Below are 21,435 nucleotides of genomic sequence, written 5' to 3'. Positions count from 1 at the left end.
CATTTCGTTGTCATTGTTCCTGGTCTGTGTGCCCCAGACTGGGCTGTTTGCTTGCACTGCTGCCCTTTGCTATGCTCCTTCCCCACTTCCTCCCACTGTGAGCTTGCTGGGCAGGGGTTGCCCCCAGCTTGCATAGCATAACCTACACACATCCCTGTGCCCACAGGGGTATCTGCCCTGTCCTCAAAGTACCTGCCCTTGACTTCTTACCCCAAGCAGCTGCTTGAGATGCTGCCAGGGCATGGGAAGAGCAGGTCCATGCCGTGGGTGGCCTGCAGGGCCTGTTCTAAGCTGGGATCCCAAGGGAAAGCTGGCTCTGCTCTCCTGCTGTAGCGGTGGCCCCAGGAACATGCTTGCATCATGACCTTGGCCAGCTGTGGCTGTTTCTCGGGCAGCACAGCTCAGTGCTGAGGTTGCTGTGTGCAGAGCACATCGCAAACTGCAGGCACCAGGTGGGTGTTACAGGGGATAACTTTATTTTGAAACAGCTTGTCAGAACAGAGTAGAACACAAAGGGCAGCTGGTGCTGTGCATCCAGGGAGCCCAGTGGGCTGCCCTCAGCTCCTGCCCTGCCAGGGGCAGCTGGCCTATGGCTGCACTGAAAACCAGGCTAGGAGCTGTACAGGCACCGGCCGGAAGTTCCGGCAAGCTCTAGAGCAACTCTCCCCATCTTCTGCACACTGCCAAAGTACTGCTGTGTTGGCTTGTGGAACAGCTCCATGGGCACAGATGGGCTATAGGGAGGAGAGCGTCCAAGCAGCCGCTGCTGGGTGCTGTGCTGCAGCTGCACAGAGCAGTCACTGTGTAGGAGCCAGCTTGGCACTTGCTACAAACGCCTTCATGAGCTGGGGCAGTGGGCAGTGAGACCAGTTACGGAAGCAAGGAAATGGGCATCACCATGGGTAGTGCTCTCAGGAGGGCAGAGCTCTGAGCTTTAAGATGGAATTCAAAAGCCCTGTTTTATGCCTGTTCAAACACCCTGTTCCTCCTGCAGGACGAGGGCAGCTTGACGTTCCTGCCTATTTATCTGTCTGACTTCCTCACCGCCCTGAGGCAGCTTTTTTGCACCTGCTGACAGCAATCTGTGGTTTGTGGCCTGTCCCAGCCTAGTCTCAGAAACCCGAAATTGAGGCATGTTGGTGATGTGTGCTGACAGAAATGGGAAATGTGGGGCATTGTGGGGGTAGCTCAATCTCTGGACAGAGGGCCCTGGAGCAGCTTCCTGCTGACTGACCTGGTGACTAACAAAACTGTAACAAGAAGGAGGAACAAACAATGGGAAGTGCTGGTCTGCCCAAGGGCGAGCTTCGAGCCCTGGCTGCTTGGCTGTGGCTGCCGGGAGCAGCGCCTGGCTCACTGCAGGAACTCCTCGTACTCTTTGGGGAGCAGGGAGCGCTCACAGGAATCCCTCCTGGCTGCTGCTGGCCTGAACGCTTGGGCAGGAGAAGGAGCCATCAGAAGCGGTGCCACCGTGGCTTTGGCTCTGCTCTGATGCTGCAACACAGGGACAGAACAGGAATGCACACCAGAAGGGCAGAACGGACGCTAGGTAGGCTAGTCAAAGGCAAAGGACATACCTGCTTGGGCTGATGCCGCTCTGGTCGCTGGTCCCTGGGCTGGGCCTGCTGCCTGTGCAGAGGTTTGTACAACGTACTCTTCAGGTATTTGTAGAGGTTGCTTTTTAGGTGCAAGGGGTTATAAGCAACTTCTACTTCCAGGCTGTTCAGGGCACTCTGCTCAGACAGAAGAAAGAGCCTAGTGAGATGTGACAGGTAGGGGCTGCAGGGTTTGCTTTGGGGGGGTGCTGGTTTTAGTGGCAGGGACTATTCTTGCATGAAGGACTGTTACAGATGCTCCATGCCACCCTGCAGTGATGAGAGAAGGGATCTTTGGCTGTGCTGCTACCCACATGGACCACTCTTAGATGTGTACAGAACACTGAGGCATGTTCTAACAGCTCTTAGTGGGTTTAAGTATTCCCTTGCAGGATGCAGTCCCATCCTCCCCTGTACCCAGTATCAGCCAATAAGCTGGAGCACGCTTTCTGGGCACTATTCCCCTTAATTCTGTGCTTCATATCGCTGCTTCCCCCTCCCCACAACAGACATGCAACACTGCTCAAAGGACATGTATTTGCTTCCATGAAGAAAGCTGTAGGATGTATCAGCTGCTGGGGAGAAGGTCTGGAGTGCTCCACTGTATTCCAGCTGTCACTAGATGTTCTCACAGCTGTTTCCTCCTCTGCTCATCTGCTAAGACCTATAGTGAGGGCTCTGCCCTTCCCGGGATCACCTGAAGCAGAGGCAGACAACTCAGGATGCACAAGAGGAAATGCATGAGCCTGAATCCATTGGAAGAGACACTTTATGTATTGATTTATCCTATGCCTAAAGCACCTCTCTCTGCAGACTGAGAGCTGTATTCCCCAGCAATGAGGGAAAAAGGTTCATCTTCCAGAGCAGCTGCATGTCCTGTGCATAAAGGCTGATCATTACTCTCATCCCTGCTGGTACAACTGGGATCCTTTCCACGTATGTTTATACAGGGCTGTCTGCGACTTACCTCTACTGGGCCATGCACTCTCTCAGGGTGTTCAGGAAGGAGGGCTGGGAAGGCTGATGGCAGCAAGAGCTCTCTGACAGCGACTGCTTTGACAAGGAGAGTGGCAGAGTCAGAAGGGACAATGATGTAGTAGGAATGTACCACAATGTTCCAGTTTGGACCAGTACTCTGTGGCTCACGTCTGGCCAAAAGCATCCACTTCCTTTTCTAAAAGGCAAAAGCCAAACCTGATGTGAATAATGGACAACAGCCACTCCCTCAGCACTTTCACTATAGGGGCTGCTGGGTTCAGGGGCAGCTATGTTCATACACAGCAGAGTAAGAACATTATTCTGCATTATGGGTGAGGACAGTATGGTGGTTGTTTCTAACTGAACGCAAGACAGTTCTTAAGAAAAAAGTCCAGTTTTGCTTTACAACTTGTCAGTAATGGAAAGTCACAGAATCCCAGCCCGGTTTGGGTTGGAAGGGACCTTAAAACTCATCCAGTTCCAGCCCCCTGCCACAGGCATGGACACCTTCCACTAGAGCAGGTATCTCCAAGCCTTAATCCAACCTGGCCTTGAAAGTCCTCCACATCCCAAGCCCTGGCTGATTATTTTCACAGTTCACGATGCATGTCTAACCCCAACCATGCCTTCTGCACTTCACACTTCCAAATACTGGATTTCTGATGGGATTGAGTCTCTCTAAGGTTTGATGTGCTGTAGCATCTTTCCAGTGGATGAACTGGCTGGAAGGATTTACAAGCCCAACCCTGGCCCATGAGATAAAGCTGCAGCTTTGAAACATTTCTGGTGCAGGTGAGAGAGATCTTACTAGATGTGCACCAACTGTTCCTTTATATGGCAATTCCTGCCCATGAGAAGGCAATTTTCACACTCACCAGAAGACTATGACACAAAGCATGGAAGCTGTGCTGGTTTATCTCCAGCTCATCCCAGTCTAGCTGCCAGCAGCTTGTGGGCTTGATAATGAAGGGCAGGCCATACAATACAGACTCACAGACTCCTTCAGATTTCAGAGCCCTGCAATACACAGCTCATGTTAGTGAAGCACAACCAACATGAAATCAGCAAGAAGACTCTACCAGCTGACTAGCTCAAGTCTCTATGGCAGTATCAGCTGCAGTGCTGCTACAGGCACTTAATGTCTGTACTGCTGTGGCCTGACACCACGAAACCCTGCTGAAAAATCCAGCTGCAGTGAAATAAGGCTTTCCTGCTGATTTCCAGATTCCCTTACATCCATGTTGACAAAAGTATGCCAAGGAGCAAATTCAGTCTTTGTGCATTTTGTATACAAACCAGGTTGTTAATGTGGCCTCTTGGGCAGTAATTCACCCACGCATTACATGTCTTCCCAGTGATCTTGGTGATCATGGTTATCCTTCACTTAAACTGGCATGTGCTTTACTGCTCAGAGAGCCAACATCCCACCACAAACACCACTGCACGTTTTGCAATGCCTGACACTGCCTGTCCACAGCACACTTCTGCTTCCTGACAGGGCATTATTAAGTAGCTGCACTGCTTTGGCTGTGGGCCATTCATGCACGGTTTCTGAGAACTCTACAGCTACTGACAGAGTGGGAATCATTTTAAGAACAACTGTATAGCTCAGAAATCACACTAAATGTTTCCTAGAAATAAACCTCAGCAAAGACACTACAGAGCATCACTCCACTTGTTATGAGCTCTGCTCACCAGCCACAGGCTGCTGACAGGAAAGGGAATAAATGCTCATGTGAAGTCATAGAGCACTGTGAGGCTCCTCTTGCTTTTTAGTACCAGGCAGCCAGTTAGCTGAGGCTCTGACACCCAGTTAATTGCTGGGGCCTCATTAGGTACTGAGAGAACAGCAGAATTGTATAGGGAGCAATGGCTGCAATCTGCAGAACTTCACACTGGAGGGAGAAACTGCTGCACGAGTAACATCCATGGTGTTACACTCCTGATGTGCTAGTGCCATGGTGACACTGGTTTTGGTGCTGCACTTCTGCCTGCATGGCTGGGGTATGCTGGTCCATAACCTCCAGAATTACAGGTGTCAAGGGGATCTTAGGTAGGATTTTTGCTCACTAGTACTGGGAGTCCCTCAGTGTTTTATGGTGCTGCTACGAGATGAGATTGCACACAAAGAGTGAAGGCTGCTGTCATACCAGCCTTCCAGTTACCAAGTGCAAAGAGTGTAATAACACTTACTTTACAACCCGGAGTTTGTACAGCACTGTAGCTGGCCAGGCTGCCATCTGACATGGTGAATTCACATCTGCTGCTCTCACGGTGCCATCAGCTGTCCCAGAAAGTAGAGCTGGGTCGAGCAACCTCTCCTGCAAATCGCACTTGAGGCATACTGGGAGAAGGAGATTGGTTTAGATTGCTGTGAATGGCACATGCTCCAAGCACTTAGAAACACTGTCACTGTTTTCCAGGAACAGCAACTACTAAGGGAAGAACAACGCTAAATCCTGTGGCACACAGCAACAGTCAATCCCCATTGTACCTACAAGGGAAAAACTGGGCAGCAAGCTCCAGTTTTGGTGATGGGTGACCAGCCATAGGGGAAGCAGGAGCTTTCCCCAATGCACATGGGTTCAGGGACATATGTTTCCTGCCAGCTTTTCTACCTGTGTTTGTAGAGAAGCCCAGCACACTGATGACACTAACTCTGGTATAATAATAGGATATGTGGCTACATACAATTTCTGCGGCCTTCTGCAGACTTCTTTAGTGTGAGAAGATGAAAAAACCTCACTGCAGTGTACCTTGGTTTGTCTTGCTAGCTGTGCATCAAGTATGAAACTCAGTGTTATAATGAAGGAAAAAATCTACCTGCAACAAAATACCTTAACTGCCCGTGCCATTACAACAGCAGCAGCCACAGGACTTGGCAGCAACCTGGCAGTATTCTAAGCAAAAGGCCCCTCAGCCTGAGACAGCAGAACTCCAGCAGCTTTCAGAGGCACCCAGAGACCTTACTTGGGTTTCTAAGCATGAGGGAACATGCCCAGAGCACAGGCCTGGGTAATCTTTAAAGCTGTGGGATTCAGAAGCTCCCTGCAGAGGTGGAGGGAAAATGAAATACTCAGGGTGGTCTTGGGTGCAGCGGCATGGCTGAAGCCTCCTGATGGGAGAAGGAGATGGAGGTGCTCCCTCTCTGTGCTGTAGTCATGTAGCCATGATTTAAACAGCATTTCCAAGCTGATGACATTGTCCTCTATGGTTTGCACATCGATGTCCATTCCCAGGATTGCAATGTCTGCAGGAAAAAAGGTGAAAAAAGGTGAAAAAAGCACAAATATTTTCAGCCATAGAAAAGAATATTCTCTTGCACCTCCCACAAAACTGCAGCTCCTTAGTCATAGAACCATAGACTCATAGAATAGTTAGGGTTGGAAAGGACCTTAAGATTATCCAGTTCCAACGCCCTGCCATGGGCAGGGGCACCTCACCCTAAACCATGCTACCCAAGGCTTCATCCAATCTGGCCCTGAACACTGCCAGGGATGGAGCATTCACAGCCTCCCTGGGCAACCCATTCCAGGGCCTCACCACCCTCACAGGAAAGAATTTCCTCCTTATATCCAATCTAAACTTCCCCTGTTTAAGTTTTAACCCGTTACCCCTTGTCCTATCACTACAGTCCCTAATGAAGAGTCCCTCCCCTAATGAAGAGTCCCTCCCCAGCAGGGATGTCCCCAAACATCATTTGATCTGAAACAGAAAAAACATAATCAAACTTGCATTTATTCCAGTGATATTCTAAACACAGAAGATCACAGAAGATCTAAACATAAACACAGTTTTCTCGCTCCTTTATTCTTAACTGTTTTCCTGTGGTATGCTTTTGTATATAGGTATAAATAGTTTTGTTATCAAAGACTTAACCACTGTGTTATAAGCATCAGAGAGCACGGGACTGGTTTTTCCTATCACACTGTGATAGTCATTCTCAAGCAGTACAACATCTCTTGCTAGATTTGCTGAAACAATTTTGGAGCTGTTGCAAGTTTCTTCAGGGAAGCAGTTTGTCCACTAAATGTTTCCGTTCATGTTGTAAGCTGTTCTGCCTCTTCCATTCTGAAAGCAAGTCTTTGTGCTGCTTTTCAAATTGTCATTTAAGAGAAGCATGCTGGGCTGGTAAAACGTAATAATGGCAAAGCTTTGTTTCCCATTCAATCCCTCTTATCTTGCAGCATCAGCCACTCTTGGAAATCCTGTATCCTGCATGGATTTGCCAGTAAGTTTATTCTTTTTTCCCGTCTTTTCCTAATCTATTCAGTCTGTGCCATTTTGAAGGTCACTAAATTATTACAGCTTGGTTTAAACACACATATGATGCTCACCACTTCCTAATCCACACTGTAAGCATGTTTGCTAACTGTGCTTAAAATTTCCCTTTTGTGTCACCTTAAATAGCATAGCCACACATAGTGAGAGAAATGATCAGCTTGGCTTTGAGGTTTGGAGAGGATGAAACTCAGCGCTACCACTGCATGCAGCAGACTGACTGACGGCACTAACATTATGCCTGAGTAGTTGCCTGGTATTTCCAGTCAGGGATTCTGCCAGCAACAAAACTTGGGTGAATAAAAAATGAATTCTAGTAATAATCAAGAGCTGCAGCCCCTCACTGTCACTCAGTGCACATCCCTGCTGCCTCCACACTTGGCGGTTGAGGTAAAGGGTGGCTGTTGCTGGTCTGTAACAGACTTCTCACCTCATTTCTTTACCTTAAACCTCCATGTCTTTATTCTCCAGACACTGTGGGCTTGGCTCAGAAATCTAACAAAACTGCACTCCCATGTTATGAAGGGAACAGAATGAGGCTGTATTCTTGAAGTCTGACAGTATTTAAAAAACAAAACTGAAAATCCTTCTCTTCAGTTGTGTCATGGCCGAGAGAGTTGTCTCCCAGAGGAAATATGCCATGCAGTCTGTTAAAAAGGAAAGATTCATGCATCCAAGTTAACCAGGAAGGAAAGGAGAAACAGCAGACAGACCATTCTGGTCTACTGTACCAAGGTCCAGGCTGGTCATTACAGACAATGAATATATTTATGAAAGATGGGTGAAGCTTGGAAAACATGTTCCCGTTGCCCTTATTGAAACAGGGAGTCATGGATATTAAGTTGAGAGAGAAACAAAACCTTGATTTTAAGTCTGTTTTAACAGAAGATTCTGGAGAATGTTTGGCTTAGCGAAGAACATGTAAGGATACTGCAGTGAATGCCCGAAGTCAGACACAGAGGCACTTGACCCCTTCACACCCAAGAAAGGGGAGAGATACCTCCTACCAACCCTCCTGCCTGACAGGAGGCTGTTTAGAAAGTAATACCCAGAATGGTTGTGTGCGGCCACCCAGCCAATTCTTCATCCACAGTGGGGTTCTGTGCAGCACTGGCTCTATGCCAGTCCTGACAATCGTCCTCACTGGGGAAGCCAGCATTTGCAGCCACCCAAAATACTGCCCTCTCCTGCATGGACATGACCAGAGCTCTTAAAGAACATCTCAGCCTTGGAGCTGGAGGCACCGGTTCTTTCCACAAATGTGTGTCTTGTGGTTTTGGCATATTAAATGAATTTTAAGTCACATCAAAGTAACAGAAGCTTGATCCTCTTCCACAGGACTCATTGAGCCCCGTGTTAGTGGCAACAGTGCTGGACAGGAAGAGAAGGTGCTTCCTTTCCCCAGCCAGGCACTTCTGCCTGCAGAGATGAGCACTCTCCAAGGCTTCTGCTTTCAAACAGGCTGAGTCCAGAATAACCAGGCATGTCTCACTGAGGGAGCTGCCCCTTCAGGGCAGGAAGCTTTTAGCAGGTAGTAAGAGGGTTGATAAACCTTTGCGTGGTCGCTTATACAGTTCAGTGTTTGAGCTGCAGTTACAGCAGCATTGCAATGTACAGCCTTCTATCACTGAGCTGCTGTGGCACTGGACTTTTGATCACAGCCTGGTTGGTTTACTTACAGTCTGCTCAGCACCTTTTGCTTTGGAACAAAAAGGCTCAACCCAGGAGCTAACAGCTATTTCTGTTTCTGAATTTCTCATCACTGTAGCTCACATTCTCGCTCTTGAGAACTGTCAGATTAAGGTAGGAGTTTTTCAGAGATGTGGCCAGGAAAAACAACATTCAGGGTCTGGGCTGTACTTGCTCTTTCACTAATGAAGCATGTGGCCAGATGTGTGAGGGACAGGGCAAAAGTGAACCTGCAATTCCTGAACATTCCCAGCCTCTGCTCTGCCAGCTGACCACAAATTTGCTACTACAACCAGAAAAGAACAGCTAGAGACAGGTAAGCCAACAACAACCAACACTGACTGTCACTCAGTAAAAGCTACATTGTCATTGCTAGTAACAGATCTCACACTAACTTTGCAAGGCATCGGGACTCAGGTATTCAAGGTTGTCATCGACTCGTTTTGGGGACTTGCTGTGTGAATCAGAGCTTGGTACCAGCTGTGTCTTGTGAATGGGGAGTTTAAATGTCATCAGTAAAGGCCTCTTAAATGGAGACCTGGATGGAAAAGCAGAGGTTGCAGGGCTACAAAGAACTTATCAGTGTGCAACTACTGGTTTCTAAAGAAGTAAAGCCTCAAGAGCTCAAGAAAAACTGTTCTAAGAACAGAGAAAAGAAGCAGAAGCAGCTAAGAACACTGTTAGTAACAAAGCCCAGCTAATCGACAGAGTATCTGCTTGGTCTGGGAATGTAACTCTATTATGCAATACATAGTCTGGGGGAAAGGACTAAGAGGTAAGAATTGGCTAGGAACCAAACATCTTGTAAAAGGACAAGATCTTGAGTTGGTGAAAGGGGAGGAAGGGGTTGCCTCTGTAGGATCACTGGAGCTGAGAATGTCCTGCCTGCTTCTCTCTGCCCCCACTGCCTGCTTCAAGGATTCTGGTTGCCTCTGTCTGCACCACAGACCTTTTGATCTGCTAGTCAGTTGCTCAAGATGATGTTCAGCAGTATGTGTGTCTGAGAATGTGTCACCCCACAAACTCCAGGCTCTCTTTAATCCCTCAATAAAGCTGTATTGCACATGAAATCCATTTTGGGCAATACCAAGAAATGCAGTGTCAAGCTACTGTATCAAATCTATACTAATTTTGCTCAAATGTGACAAGGCCCCAGAGAAGTGCTGTGGTTACAAGCTTGCTCCTGTTCCTCCAGGCACAGTAGTTCTGCTTACATGAGCGATACAAAATGGCACAAATGAAAGCGGGCCAAATGCAAGAACTACTGGCTCCCCTGCTATCTATAGCTGTAACTTTCCTTAGTATCCTGACTGTCTAATACTCACCATTGCTATCAGGCTCTTCTGCTGGCATGTGCTGTTCCACATCCTCAGGCTGCAGAAAATCTCTCTTCAAAACCTCAATTACTTGCATGCTTCGCAGACTCACCAGGTCTACATCTTTTAACTTCTTTTCCAGCTGCTCTGCCATTTCTTGGCTGGACTGGCTTGTCAAAATTGTGATCTGAAACACAAATCAGTGCAAGAGCTACCTCTGCCCAAATGCTGTCTTGATAGGTGATGATGCCTGGTCTGCTCGAACAGCACAGGTCCCACTATGAAGAGAAATCTTGTTAAAATATCTATTCAAAAGCAAATTTAAAAGTACTTTTCTTTAGCCTCCATTTAAGCGAACATGTGCCATTTCGTGCCACTACTGAAAGAAGCTGAAACAATCCAGAACTGTCTTATGTTCTATGCTTTGTGCATAAGGGAATTCAGTCTGTGTACGGGAGACACTTAGTGCCTGAGACTTTCTGAGGGACAGTGCCACTTCCCATTACTACATCAAGTGTAGTTCAGGTAGACTGAATCTGGCCTTCTCACTGAAGGCTGAATGGGAGTTGCTTTTTTTTGTGTATAGGTTGGGGGTTGGGTGAGGGTTTAAGTACATAGTTTATCCTAAAGATGTCTCTTGAGAGCAACAGTAGGTGTGACTGCCACCTTCCAGTTTTGATGTTATACTAAGTAAGTAAATGACTGCAAAGACTTTCTTCATCACTGACAATCAGCATCAGTTTCTAGAAACAGGTCAGGCATGTTTGACCCCAGCTTCTACCCTAAAAGAGCAGTTTGAGAGAGTTTTGAGTTCTAACCTTGCCTGTTACTTAGTGATGGTGAAGTACCAAGTCTTCTCAGCACATCTGCTCATTGCTCCAAAGGACTGATTAATAACTTGAAAGAATAAGGTGTATTTTAGGCAAGGTTGCTAACAAACAAACACCCTGTAGGGAGCATCTGGGCAAACTTAACAGCAGACCTTCACAAATGAATTCTGCTACAGAGATATTAACGCCAACAAACAGAAGTGACAGCTCAAGAGTAAAGGATTTTTCTTGGGAAGGAGCAGGGAGTATTGCCTTCTCAGGGCAGGGAGCAGGGCTGCAGCCTTGGGGCCTGAATGCCCAGATACCAGCAACTGGGGACACTGGGATGCAGGAGCAGCTACTGGGCAGACTGAGTGTCTGAGCCCAGCTGCTGGAGGGATCCACATTGTACATATGAAGATGAATGTGTGCATACTGTGAGGGCGCTGAGGCGCTGGCACAGGGTGCCCAGAGGAGCTGTGGCTGCCCCATCCCTGGCAGTGCTCAAGGCCAGGTTGGACACAGGGGCTTGGAGCAAGCCGTTCTAGTGGAAGGTGTCCCTGCCCGTGGCAGGGGTTGGAAGTATTGACCTAGGAATTAATTAGAAACTAATGAAAATGAGGAACAGGGGCTGTTCTGGAGTTGGGGGTAGCCGAACTGTTTAAAAGATATAATTATCTCTTGCAGAGCTATAGACAGAGCATCTGCTACACTGATGCACCCTGATTCATCAAAACCATGGCTGCATTACATCTGTATCATATCACCTCCAATTTACCCTTTTCACAGCCTGAGTCACACTAGGACATGCCAGACAGAGACCAGGAGGAATATTTTTAACACATACAGAACCTGAGGCAGCTGCTGTGACGTCCCTTCATATTACCACATTTTCTAGATAGAATCCCTTAAGGCCACTATACTTGCTAATCTAACAACAAATGTGCTACTGGTGGCTTGAAAGATGCTTTTCATCCCATTACAGACTGGCCACACTTCCTGCCCTGTACCTGCTGCTGGGACTTTAATGATGCTGGCAGCTTCTTCTCCGTGAAGTCAGGATCTCAGAAGAGTATTTGCAATACTTCTAACGAATACTTGGGTTTTAAATAACAGACAGTTGTAACAAAGTCTGCCTCCTATGTTCACTACTCAGGAAGGAATATCCTTGCCTCTCTGTGGTTTAAATGTTAGGAAAAGGCACATTTGCCTAAGGACTACACCTCACTGGCACAAGCAAATTGCTAGAGCTGCCTTCGTATTATAAATATTGGCTATCATTGTCTTGCACTACAGAAACTGTGCTTCTAATATAACTAGCACCTCCTTAAGTGCTTGTGTTTCTGCTGGCTCACACATGAGCATACTTCATCAGCAGCTTCCAGCATGCTCCACTTCTTCATCTGACTGCTGTTCATAGTCCTGTCCTGCTTCTGCCCACTGAGCTCCCTGCAACATGCCCTATGGCTGCTGCCCTTGGCCTTGCCACCACTGCAGTGCCAAGTGGGCTGGTGCCACAGGCAGTGCAGTGCCTCTGTCTTCCTGGCACAGCTCTGGAGTGGTCTCTCCCACATGGATGGAAGCATGTGGAAAGCTTTTGGATTAACTTGTGCTGCTTTAGAAGTGTAACAGCAAAAAGCAAAAAAGAGTGTTTGACCTTTTGCAAGGGTGAAATACACTTTAGCCTTTCTGAGGTCACCAGCTTTTATTTTTCAACAAAGATCTGAGAATTGTAGGTGCTCTTCTGCTCTTTTCCTGGCTCCCTGGTGATCTGATGGTGCCTATTCACCATTATGTGAAATATCAAGGCCACCCTTAAATCCCATTTAGCACTGTTGAAACACTTTTTGTTGGGATTTGCAGAAGAGTGAATTTCATCCACAGGCTGGATTTCTGCAGCACACGGAACAGGAAGGATCATTAGCTTTGAGAGAAGTCCTTTGTCCTCGAGATTCTCTACAGAACTAACTTCTGAGCTGAAGTTTCCTCAAGATAAGCAAGTATGATTGGTTGCCTTTTGGAAGCACCTTCTCCAGTACCTGTGCTAGAATCAAGTGTACTATAATACTTCAGATCTCTACATTATTTGAATTCTCTCTAGATTTATTTTGGATATTTTTCAAATGAAATAGGATCACTATAAATAGTACCCACTAATGAAGCCACAAAAAAGCTATTCTTAATTTTTCTTTCCCTTTGCTTTACAAGGCATGGTTTCTTGGAAGAAACATTTGATGTCTGTCACTATCAGCTCAAAGGGAAGTAAGGCAGTGGAAATGGGGAATGGAATAGAGTTAGCACAAAGCAACTTGGAGGGAGGACTGGAGCCGTCGAGTGTGACTGGTGTCTGTGGTATTTGCTGTTGTATAGAAATCAGGAAAATGCAAAGTCTCCAGTGTGGATGCTAGTTTGAATGTGGTGAAGGGAAAGGGATCATGTGTTCAGCTATCAGTGAGAGGCTTCTATTGGAGCTCCTCTGCCTGCTGCTCACCTCGGCAAGATCTATTACTGCATGAGATGTTTGCTGGCAGAGATTTCCATGCGTCAATTTAAGTACAGTTTGCTGCATGAAGCTGCTGAAGAACAGCCACATCTTCTGGGTTACAGAGCTCTTGTCCTGCCTAAGAAATCTTTCAAGTTAGAATCTGTGCATGTTTGAGAGTGGGTTTTTGTTTGCTGCTTGTTTGAGTGTTGTGGTTTTGCTGTTGGGTCTGAGGATTTTGTATGTTTGGTTTGGATTTTATTTAATACAAAATTCTGCTACATCATTCTGTGGTTTGGGTATAGGGGAATTCACCATACAGATGTGGGCCAGACTGCTGCTGTAGCTCGGCATCTCTGCAACTGCCCTGAGCATTTTATAAGTGAGGACTTCTCCTCTGGGGTCCTCTTTAGATGGAACTGAGTATATTCAGGACCTTTGCAGTAACAAACCACATGAACTCACTATTTTCTGGTACCAGGAAGAAAACCATTTGGTTATCTATCAAAATGATCAACCAAATGGCAAGTGGTCAAACTAACTGCAGAAGAGTGGAGGACATCCAATTTTCCAGGCTAAGCCAAATATAGGAGAGCACATACAAGTTGGTAAATAGTGAGAAGAGGGGGAGTTAGCGTTGCACCTGTGTACACTGTTCCTATGAGAAAATCAAGGTAGGTTATACAAATGGTGATCAACACTTTCAAGTAAGTATATTAATACCACAGCCTCTCACTGCAGCACGTGTCTGGCATCCACATGCAATGGGAAGTATAATATAGCTGCATAATCTAGAGGAACAGGATTGCTTAGTGGATATAAACTCTCTATATTCACGGATAACTTAATTCTCAAAGTAGCCATTTCATTCTTTCAACTATACTAGAAGAGGTCCTGGATTTTGTTGTGTTCAAAAAGGTTGGATTTCAAAAGTGTACTGTTTGTTCCAAGCCCCAGCTTTGAAGTTAAAGCACAAATTGCATTTGAAACAGCTGGAAAAAAGTACCTCAAGGCCTTAAGAAAACACAGAGGCTTCCTGCATAGATACTAGAAGTGAGTCTAAATTACAGCTGGGAGAGTCTGCCTAATCAAAGCACAACTCTGGAAGGGTTTAAGGACCTAAATAAAGTAGAAGGACTGGGGAAATTTCACTCCTGGGGGTCTGGATTCCTTTATAAGACTGACAAAACTCCAAAATCAGGTGGACCCTGAGCCTGTGAAGTCTGAAATGGAAGGCAGTTTAGAGCTGATGTTTCCTTATGTCCAGAAGGAAACACCACTTCTGAGTCCCTCCCCTCTTGACAACTGTGCCCTTTCACATCAGTTGATACTACTTAAAAAAAAAACCACTTCTTCCTGTGAACCTTGCTCTGCTTTCTGCATCTGCACAAATGTTCTCATGCTTTTAGCAACTTCCCTCCCACTTAGGCAAGTACCCGCACCCAGCTGAGAACACAGCCACTAGTGTGGGCCTTTGTACAAACGTCCTGCTACATCAGTGGAAGGTCCTGATACTGTAACTACAGAATATCACTGTAGGCTGACAGGAAAATCATGTCCGTAAGTACTGTGAATGGCTTTGCCTTTGACACAGTTCTGTGAAAGTAATCAAAACAGAACTGGGAAAACCATCCAATCCTAAATGCCTGAAATCAGATGCATTTTTCTAACTGCAAAGTAAGTCAGTCTCCATTAGTGACTCCAACTTGAACCTGTTTGCTTTCCACGAGCATTCTGAGATTGCCCTGTGGGATTTTTCTGGTAGGGCTTATTTTCTTCATGACCCCCTCCCATGGACCTTGATAGCACACAGACAATCGTGAGAATGTGCTGGCTAGCGGCAAGTCTGGTGGACGGCTCCTGCTACCTTCCCAATCTTTTCTTACCTCAACAGAACTGTTTGCTGAGCTTCCTGCTGCTGTGTGTCTGCTGTACTGCTTGAACTGTTGCAATCCATCCTGCACAGCTTGTACCACTCCATTTCCCCCCTGTGGGAAACAGCCTTCTCTTGGTAGCGAACGGAGCTCCGAAATGCAGGCTTGGATTCGTGCAAAGTTTTCTTTCACTTGCTGCAAAAACAATATTCAATGAAACTGAAAGACTGGAAGTGTCAAACTAGCACTATGAAGTCATTTTCCATAATGTGGAAGGAGGCTTTTGAATTCACAGCACTGAGTTAAGACTGGGGGCAGGAGCCAAGTCATAAAGCAGGCAACGCAGACAGGAATTAAAACCAGCCTGTTTTTATACTAGTAAAACACACACAATCACTCCTCCAATTTTCACCTGTCTACCCATTGCCTGCTGCTAGCCAAAGTGTAGTGATTCAGCACGACCCTCTCCTCTGACCCTGCACAGCAGAGAGGCAGAGCTTCAGACAAGTAAGAGGGAGCACTGAGGCAGTGTGGTATCCCCAGGCCATAGTCACCCCTGCCGTATCTGTACTCCTTTACTCACTGAGCTGTAGACCTCTGGAACCTGTGTTCACCCTGCTTTGTTCTCTATAGTGCAAGCAGTGACATCCCAGTATGTCAGTTATGCTGTGAGGTTCAGCCATCTTTGACAAATGCACCAAGTGGATGCAGCCAGGAGCCTCTTTGAAGTGCTACAGCTGAATTCCCTGCAGTACAGATGCTTCTCCTGCAATCCAGGAGGCTGCTGCAGCTCTCACAGATGTAAACTGGAGCTCTCAGGTCAAGTATTGCTCCTAACCATGACAGAACAGGGCACAGCGTGGGCTGCAGGCAGCCTCAAGCCCAGTTAAGTAGTTGTCATTTGGCACAGCAGAGTTGTATTTTCTCTTGTATATGCACAGGTACTTTCCATGTTAACTTAGGTACGTCTATGCAAGCTGAAGTTTCAGCTCTGGAATGTACCTGAGACATCAGTTAAACTTCTAAGCACAAACTGTGTTAACTGTTTATGACTGCACCCCTCTTCTGACGGTGCATAGCCATAAGGCTATTCACACATGACCCTGCTCCTTCAGTACAGAACTCCAAGAATTCATCATTTCACACTGTATGTCTGGCAAAACATTTTATTCTACAACACTACACGGCTCCCAGAGAAGAGCTACCAAAAGAGACTGAAGCTGGCCATGAGCTGGCACAGGCACTGTGTTCACTGCCCCGTCTGGCTCCTTCGCCTGTTGGGCCCTCACCCACTTCACCTCCTCAATTTGCTAGTCCCTGTAACTAATGTCTTTCTCCCTTGTTTCCTTTTTAGCCTTTTTTTGTCAGAGAGGGTCTGGGAGTTGTGGGTGGGGGCTGCCCATCCCAAGGGAAAAACAATAGGAACAAGACCCATCATCTGGAGGTGCTCAGAGTCCTTACTCAGTCCCATACCTAAATTTTTGGTGCTTTAGTGGTCTCTTCCCCTCTTGTCACCATCAGTTGTCTTCCACAGTTATTTATTTTCTTCCTGCTTTCCTTTTCTTTGGCATTCCCCTGCTCTTTCCAGGGAAGCTCTTTGGACTTGTCAGTCAGGCCAGTAGGGGAGACCAGCAGGAACAGAGACCACAAACAAGTGCCCAGGAAAAACTAAGAAAAGGATTACCTTTTATCTGACACTTCCCCGTGTATTCTCCCAGTCTCTATTTTCAGCTTTAGGTCTCTCCTGACTTAGTATGATTTGTCTCATAAGAAACCTTTAAGATAGATCTATCTTGGCTTCTCACTGAGAAGTATCAAGTTTTCCTCCAGCTAGATGAGAACATCAGTGTGGTAAACAGCATGTCCTGCTGCGACAAAGGGGCAATTTAGGACTGCAGAAAAAGCAACAGAGCCCTCGGGACAGATCTTTATCAGACAGATGTAAAACTGCTCCTGATTCCAGAAGCTGCAGAGGACCAGATACCATTATTAGTGAAATCAGGTCCACTGAAGAAGATACTCATCTTGCTATACTTTACTGTTCCTAATGGAGAAAGAACAGTTCTGAAAAAGCCTTCAGCAGGTGCCTGAAGCAGAGCTGGCTCACCAGGCAGAGCAGCCAAGCAGAGCTGGGGAAAAAGGAGAAGGGCCTCACACTAGAGCTTGTGCCATCAGCCCAGTGTCTCAAGTCTTTGAGTGGGGACTTTGCTTCTTGGACAAGTCCCAGAGAAACACAATATTATGACAAAAAAGAGGCCATTACCAGCCATGCAAAGAGGAGGAGGGGGCATTTTTTAGGTCTCTATACAGCGTTGCTGAGTGCGGTATCAGAACATAGCATCCAAAAAAACAGAGTGTTGGAAATTATTAAGGGCCCATGGAAATGCCTTTCAACTAGACTTAGACTTTGTTCTCTTCCATTTACCAGCTAGAAGACCTGCTAGGAGCCTGCTTCTATTTAGAGGAAGGAAGGAAGGATAAAATACAAGCAGGTTCTTCAGCCCAGACAAAACAGAAAATAACAAATCCCTGGAAGCTGAAGTCAACAAATGCATATTAGGAACTAGGTGCAAGTTTCACAATGCCAGTGATAAACAACCGGAAGAAATTGCCTCTTGATAACTGCTTGGTTCTCCATCCTGTAATATCTTCAGATCAACACTAGATGTCTTTCTAGAGGAAGTGCTCCAATGTTATATGGGTACTTCAATGAAATATGTAATATGCAGGAAGCCAAACAGTGATGTAAAGGTTCTTCTGTCTGTACAAAATGTGATTATCATACAAGGAACTGTTGCTTAAATAGAAGAGCAAGGAAGCAAGACAAGTGTCTATTCTTAAAGCCCCTAATCAGAGTGATTTCACAGTATCTCCAGAAAATGTTACTTTGGTATCCCCTGAAGTTTTCCTTATCACATTATAACCTATTCTACAAACCAAACATCACCATTAACCACTGTCTCTCGCAGATCACATTTGCTAAATTACTATTGACCTCTGTTTTTTCTTCCTAGTTGGCCTCTACCTTTCCTGAGATGTGAAAACTTAACAGAGTTTTTCAAAATGTTCTCACAAGTGGAAGGGTTAATCCTGTGTCTTTACACCAGTGTGCTGTAAATGAGAGTGCTTACCATGGCTGTTTGTAGTAGTGTGAATTCATAGGCTCTTGTGAACTTCATGATGCTTTGTAATCCCAGACCTTTATTGTAGAGCTGCTAGTCACTCTCCATCTATATTTATATAGCTGCATATCCCAGACAAGTGAAATGCTTGTTCTTACTGCCTTAGATCTGTGTATTTAAAAGTCATGTAGACATAGCACTTGGGGACATGGTTTAGTGGTGGACTTGGCAGCGTTAGGTTTACAGTTGGACTTGATGAACTTAAGGGTCTTTTTCAGCCTCAATGATCTATTATTCTGCAAGGCTATGATTTCAGGATACTTCTCAATTTTGGCAAAAGTATTTTTAATTCTGATCCTTTCCCCTTAAATGACCGGAACCTCTCCCAGGGTGGTAATTTTTGTGTAACCAACAGGTCTATTGACCATTTCACCACCTGAATTATTACAGCTTTAGAGCTGTGTTTGATAATTTTGGTAGAGAAGCAGTTTAGACAGTGCAGAAAACAGCACAGGAAAGGGAGAGGTACAACAGATGCCTTAGAGAGGGGACAGCACAAAACCTAACTTATGCACACGATCAACTTCACAGATCAAAGATACAACACTTCTTTTAAATGTCATTCTTCATAAAAATTCACCTCTTCCATGAAGTCTACAAAACTGCTCTCTGAGAATGACTGATTTTTAGATATACATTTGGAGTAAATCATAACTTTCTTGACTGAACCACAACAATCTGTTGCGTTCATGTTTGTTAAATCCCAACAAGCATCATTTCACACCTACCGTAAAGGGGAGCAGACACTCCTGCTGGCTCTGCACAACGTAGAGGCTCAGCAGGGGCACACGGCAGGGGCCGGTCAAGCTGTGTGCCAAACACAGTGTGTTTTCCAGAGCTTCAGACAGTACAGAACAAGTGTTGGTCCAGGAAGGTGATGTGACATCCACAATGAGAATCCGCGATGGCTGCTGGCAGTGTACTTTAGTAGCAGGAAATGTTCTCCGTGTTTCTGAGAGTAATTTTCTGGAACTCATGGCTTCTGAAGACGTGCGTTAGATGTCTGGTTATCCATCTGCATCTGAACAGGAGAAAAATAACAAATAATAGCAGTGAACAGGGCTCGCATTTTCCCATTCACTTAAAAGCAACCTGAGACATAAAGAATTAAGGCTCTTACAGCCTTCTCCAAAAGCAATCATTGCCTATGCTCTAAGATAAACTCACACAAAGACAAGGGGAAATGCATCCATTCAGAAAACAAAATGCATGGCAGATACTCTTACAGATGCAACTGGAGTAGCCGAAAGTGTTAACAGCTTAGCCATAGCCCAGGGATGAGCTGTGATACTTCACATGCACAGTGAGTGTGGCTCAGGTGCCTGGCATCAGTCTCCAGCAGAGGAGTGACCTCCAGCAGCAGGTGGACAGCAAGACTTTGAACTCCTACTTCTGCAGTGGCCAGGAGATTATACCCACACACCCTGAGGAGAACACAGCCCCCAGTCCATAAGACCAGCATGAGACAAGTAGCTGTCACAGCCAGAAAAGGCCAGCATGATGCAGCAAGAAAATACTGCACACACAGATTTTACTTTGAGGATGGTGGAGAACTGACCTTTGTCCTTCAAAGGTTCTAACATCTGGGGTTGGCTCTGCTCTGCCAAAAGCCTCAATGAATGCAGTACTACAGCTGCCAGCAGTATCTCACACTGTTCAAGAACATGGGAGTGCTGCAAGCCTGAAAAAATCTGTATGTCAGAAACTAACAGAAAGTATTTTCAGCCAAACACCAGCTTTGATTCCCAGAGCTGGCTGGAGAAGCTGGTGGCACAGAGGTGGCTTGTGCTCCATGTGTCACAGAGCTGTGCCAGGCAATGCAAAGATTCCCTGGAACAGCTCTGTGGTGCTGTCAGCGTTCAGGCGACAGCTTGCTCAGGGAAGGAAAGGGAAGATTAGGGAATTAGGGCTCTGCAGTTCCTGGCCCTGTGTGTGTGGGAAGACAGGGGGCTCCTTCTGCAGTGCCCTGCGAGACCACGAGCCCCTTCAGCACATGAGCAGAGTGCATGCATTTTCCTTTCCAGCAACCAGCCCTTCACCCAGCAGCACCACCGCGTCCCTGTGTGTGCACAAGGCTCAGCTGGTGCTGCGCTGAGAGGATTCCCCACAGTCATTAGGAAAATCTGGCTGCTTCTGGGAAAGGGTAAGCAGAGGAGAAGCCAGGGGCAAACAGGAATGTGCTGCTGGACCTTGGCTACCTCCTGCACTCACCTGTACAGAACAGAGGAAACCACTCAGCCTGAGCCCAGAGCCAACACCTTGTAGCTAGGCACAAAGGTTTAGAGGCAAAGTATTTGCGTGCACTCATCCTCAGCCCCTGAATATGATGTTTGTTCCCCATCCTCCTTCCCTTCAATGCACACATCCTAAGCACAAGAGCCAGCATTTTACTGGTTTGGGTATTTTTTTTCCTCCTTCCTCATGAACAAAGCCCCTGCCTAAAATCTTCTTCACTAAATGCAACCACACCTGCACAAAGCATTCAGGGCTGTTCCTGAGGATATAGAAACACTTTAGAAATGTGTCTTGGTCTTGATATAACAGCAGTGTGTAACCATACAAGTCTACCTGTGCTCAGAAAGTGCTTGTATAACTGCGCGTACCTTCTCAACATGAACTAGAATGAAGTCTTTCTTCCAACAGCTGTGTAAATCCCCAGCAGGCTTGGTAAAAGTCTGAAGTGCCCCTGGGTTTACATAGTTGGGCTCTGCTCAGAACCCAGGCCAGTACGCATTCCTGGAACTCGTCTGGTATGTTCAGCTGCGACAAAGAACTGCTTTATGCTCACCAAGGAGACAAGCCACTGTATTTCCTACTGCCTCCAGCACTTCAGAGTACAGATTTCTGAGAGTCTTGAAAAGAGCAAGAAAAGCATTTCTATTTGACTGAAGTATCACTAGAAAAAAGATCTGAATGGTTTTTAGTGAAGGCAAACCAGGCTCATCAGAGACTGACCTTCTAAACTTGAGGCTACCATTTCACTGGTGAAATGTTGTAACATTTGTTATAACATGTTATAACTGGTGAAAATGTATTGGATGGATGGATGGATGGATGGATGGACAGACATAGATAGATAGATAGATAGATAGAGAGATAGATAGATAGATAGATAGACAGATCGATAGATCACACAGATATGTGAAAGTATCTTGCTTTGCATGGTAACCCAATATAATTTCATTGGAAAATGAAAACCTGCCAGCTGCTGCTTTAATCAGTGTCTCTT

The 21,435-nt window shown here is 46.1% G+C and overlaps 1 protein-coding gene across 1 annotated transcript; it reads right to left on the bottom strand.

Annotated features, from left to right (window-relative positions):
- Positions 1–453: 453 nt before the first annotated feature.
- M1AP (meiosis 1 associated protein) lies at positions 454–19,989 on the bottom strand. Its single transcript, XM_061443140.1, has 10 exons — positions 19,765–19,989; positions 18,935–19,227; positions 15,037–15,219; positions 9,869–10,046; positions 5,650–5,823; positions 4,767–4,917; positions 3,449–3,590; positions 2,563–2,769; positions 1,578–1,733; positions 454–1,494 (listed from the first exon to the last, which is right to left on the bottom strand). Exons 2-10 carry the CDS (start codon positions 19,181–19,183, stop codon positions 1,354–1,356), a joined length of 1,581 nt encoding a protein of 526 aa, XP_061299124.1. The 5' UTR covers positions 19,184–19,227; positions 19,765–19,989; the 3' UTR covers positions 454–1,353.
- Positions 19,990–21,435: the final 1,446 nt, after the last annotated feature.

Source organism: Pezoporus flaviventris, unplaced genomic scaffold (assembly GCF_033815535.1).
Source record: "Pezoporus flaviventris isolate CSIRO_AGI_PZ_B2104156 unplaced genomic scaffold, CSIRO_AGI_Pfla_v1 ptg000298l, whole genome shotgun sequence".
Classification (NCBI taxonomy): Eukaryota; Metazoa; Chordata; class Aves; order Psittaciformes; family Psittacidae; genus Pezoporus; species Pezoporus flaviventris.
This window is presented reverse-complemented; position numbering and strand designations above follow the sequence as displayed.

What these genes read in the sequence shown, in the direction of transcription:
- M1AP (XM_061443140.1), bottom strand. Translation starts at nt 19,183, where the DNA reads ATGAGTTCCAGAAAATTACTCTCAGAAACACGGAGAACATTTCCTGCT. An exon ending in TACAAACTCCGGGTTGTAAA is followed by an intron (nt 3,591 to 4,766) that starts GTAAGTGTTATT and finishes TGTGTATTGCAG; the next exon opens with GGCTCTGAAATCTGAAGGAG. An exon ending in AGCGGCATCAGCCCAAGCAG is followed by an intron (nt 1,495 to 1,577) that starts GTATGTCCTTTG and finishes CCTGTGTTGCAG; the next exon opens with CATCAGAGCAGAGCCAAAGC.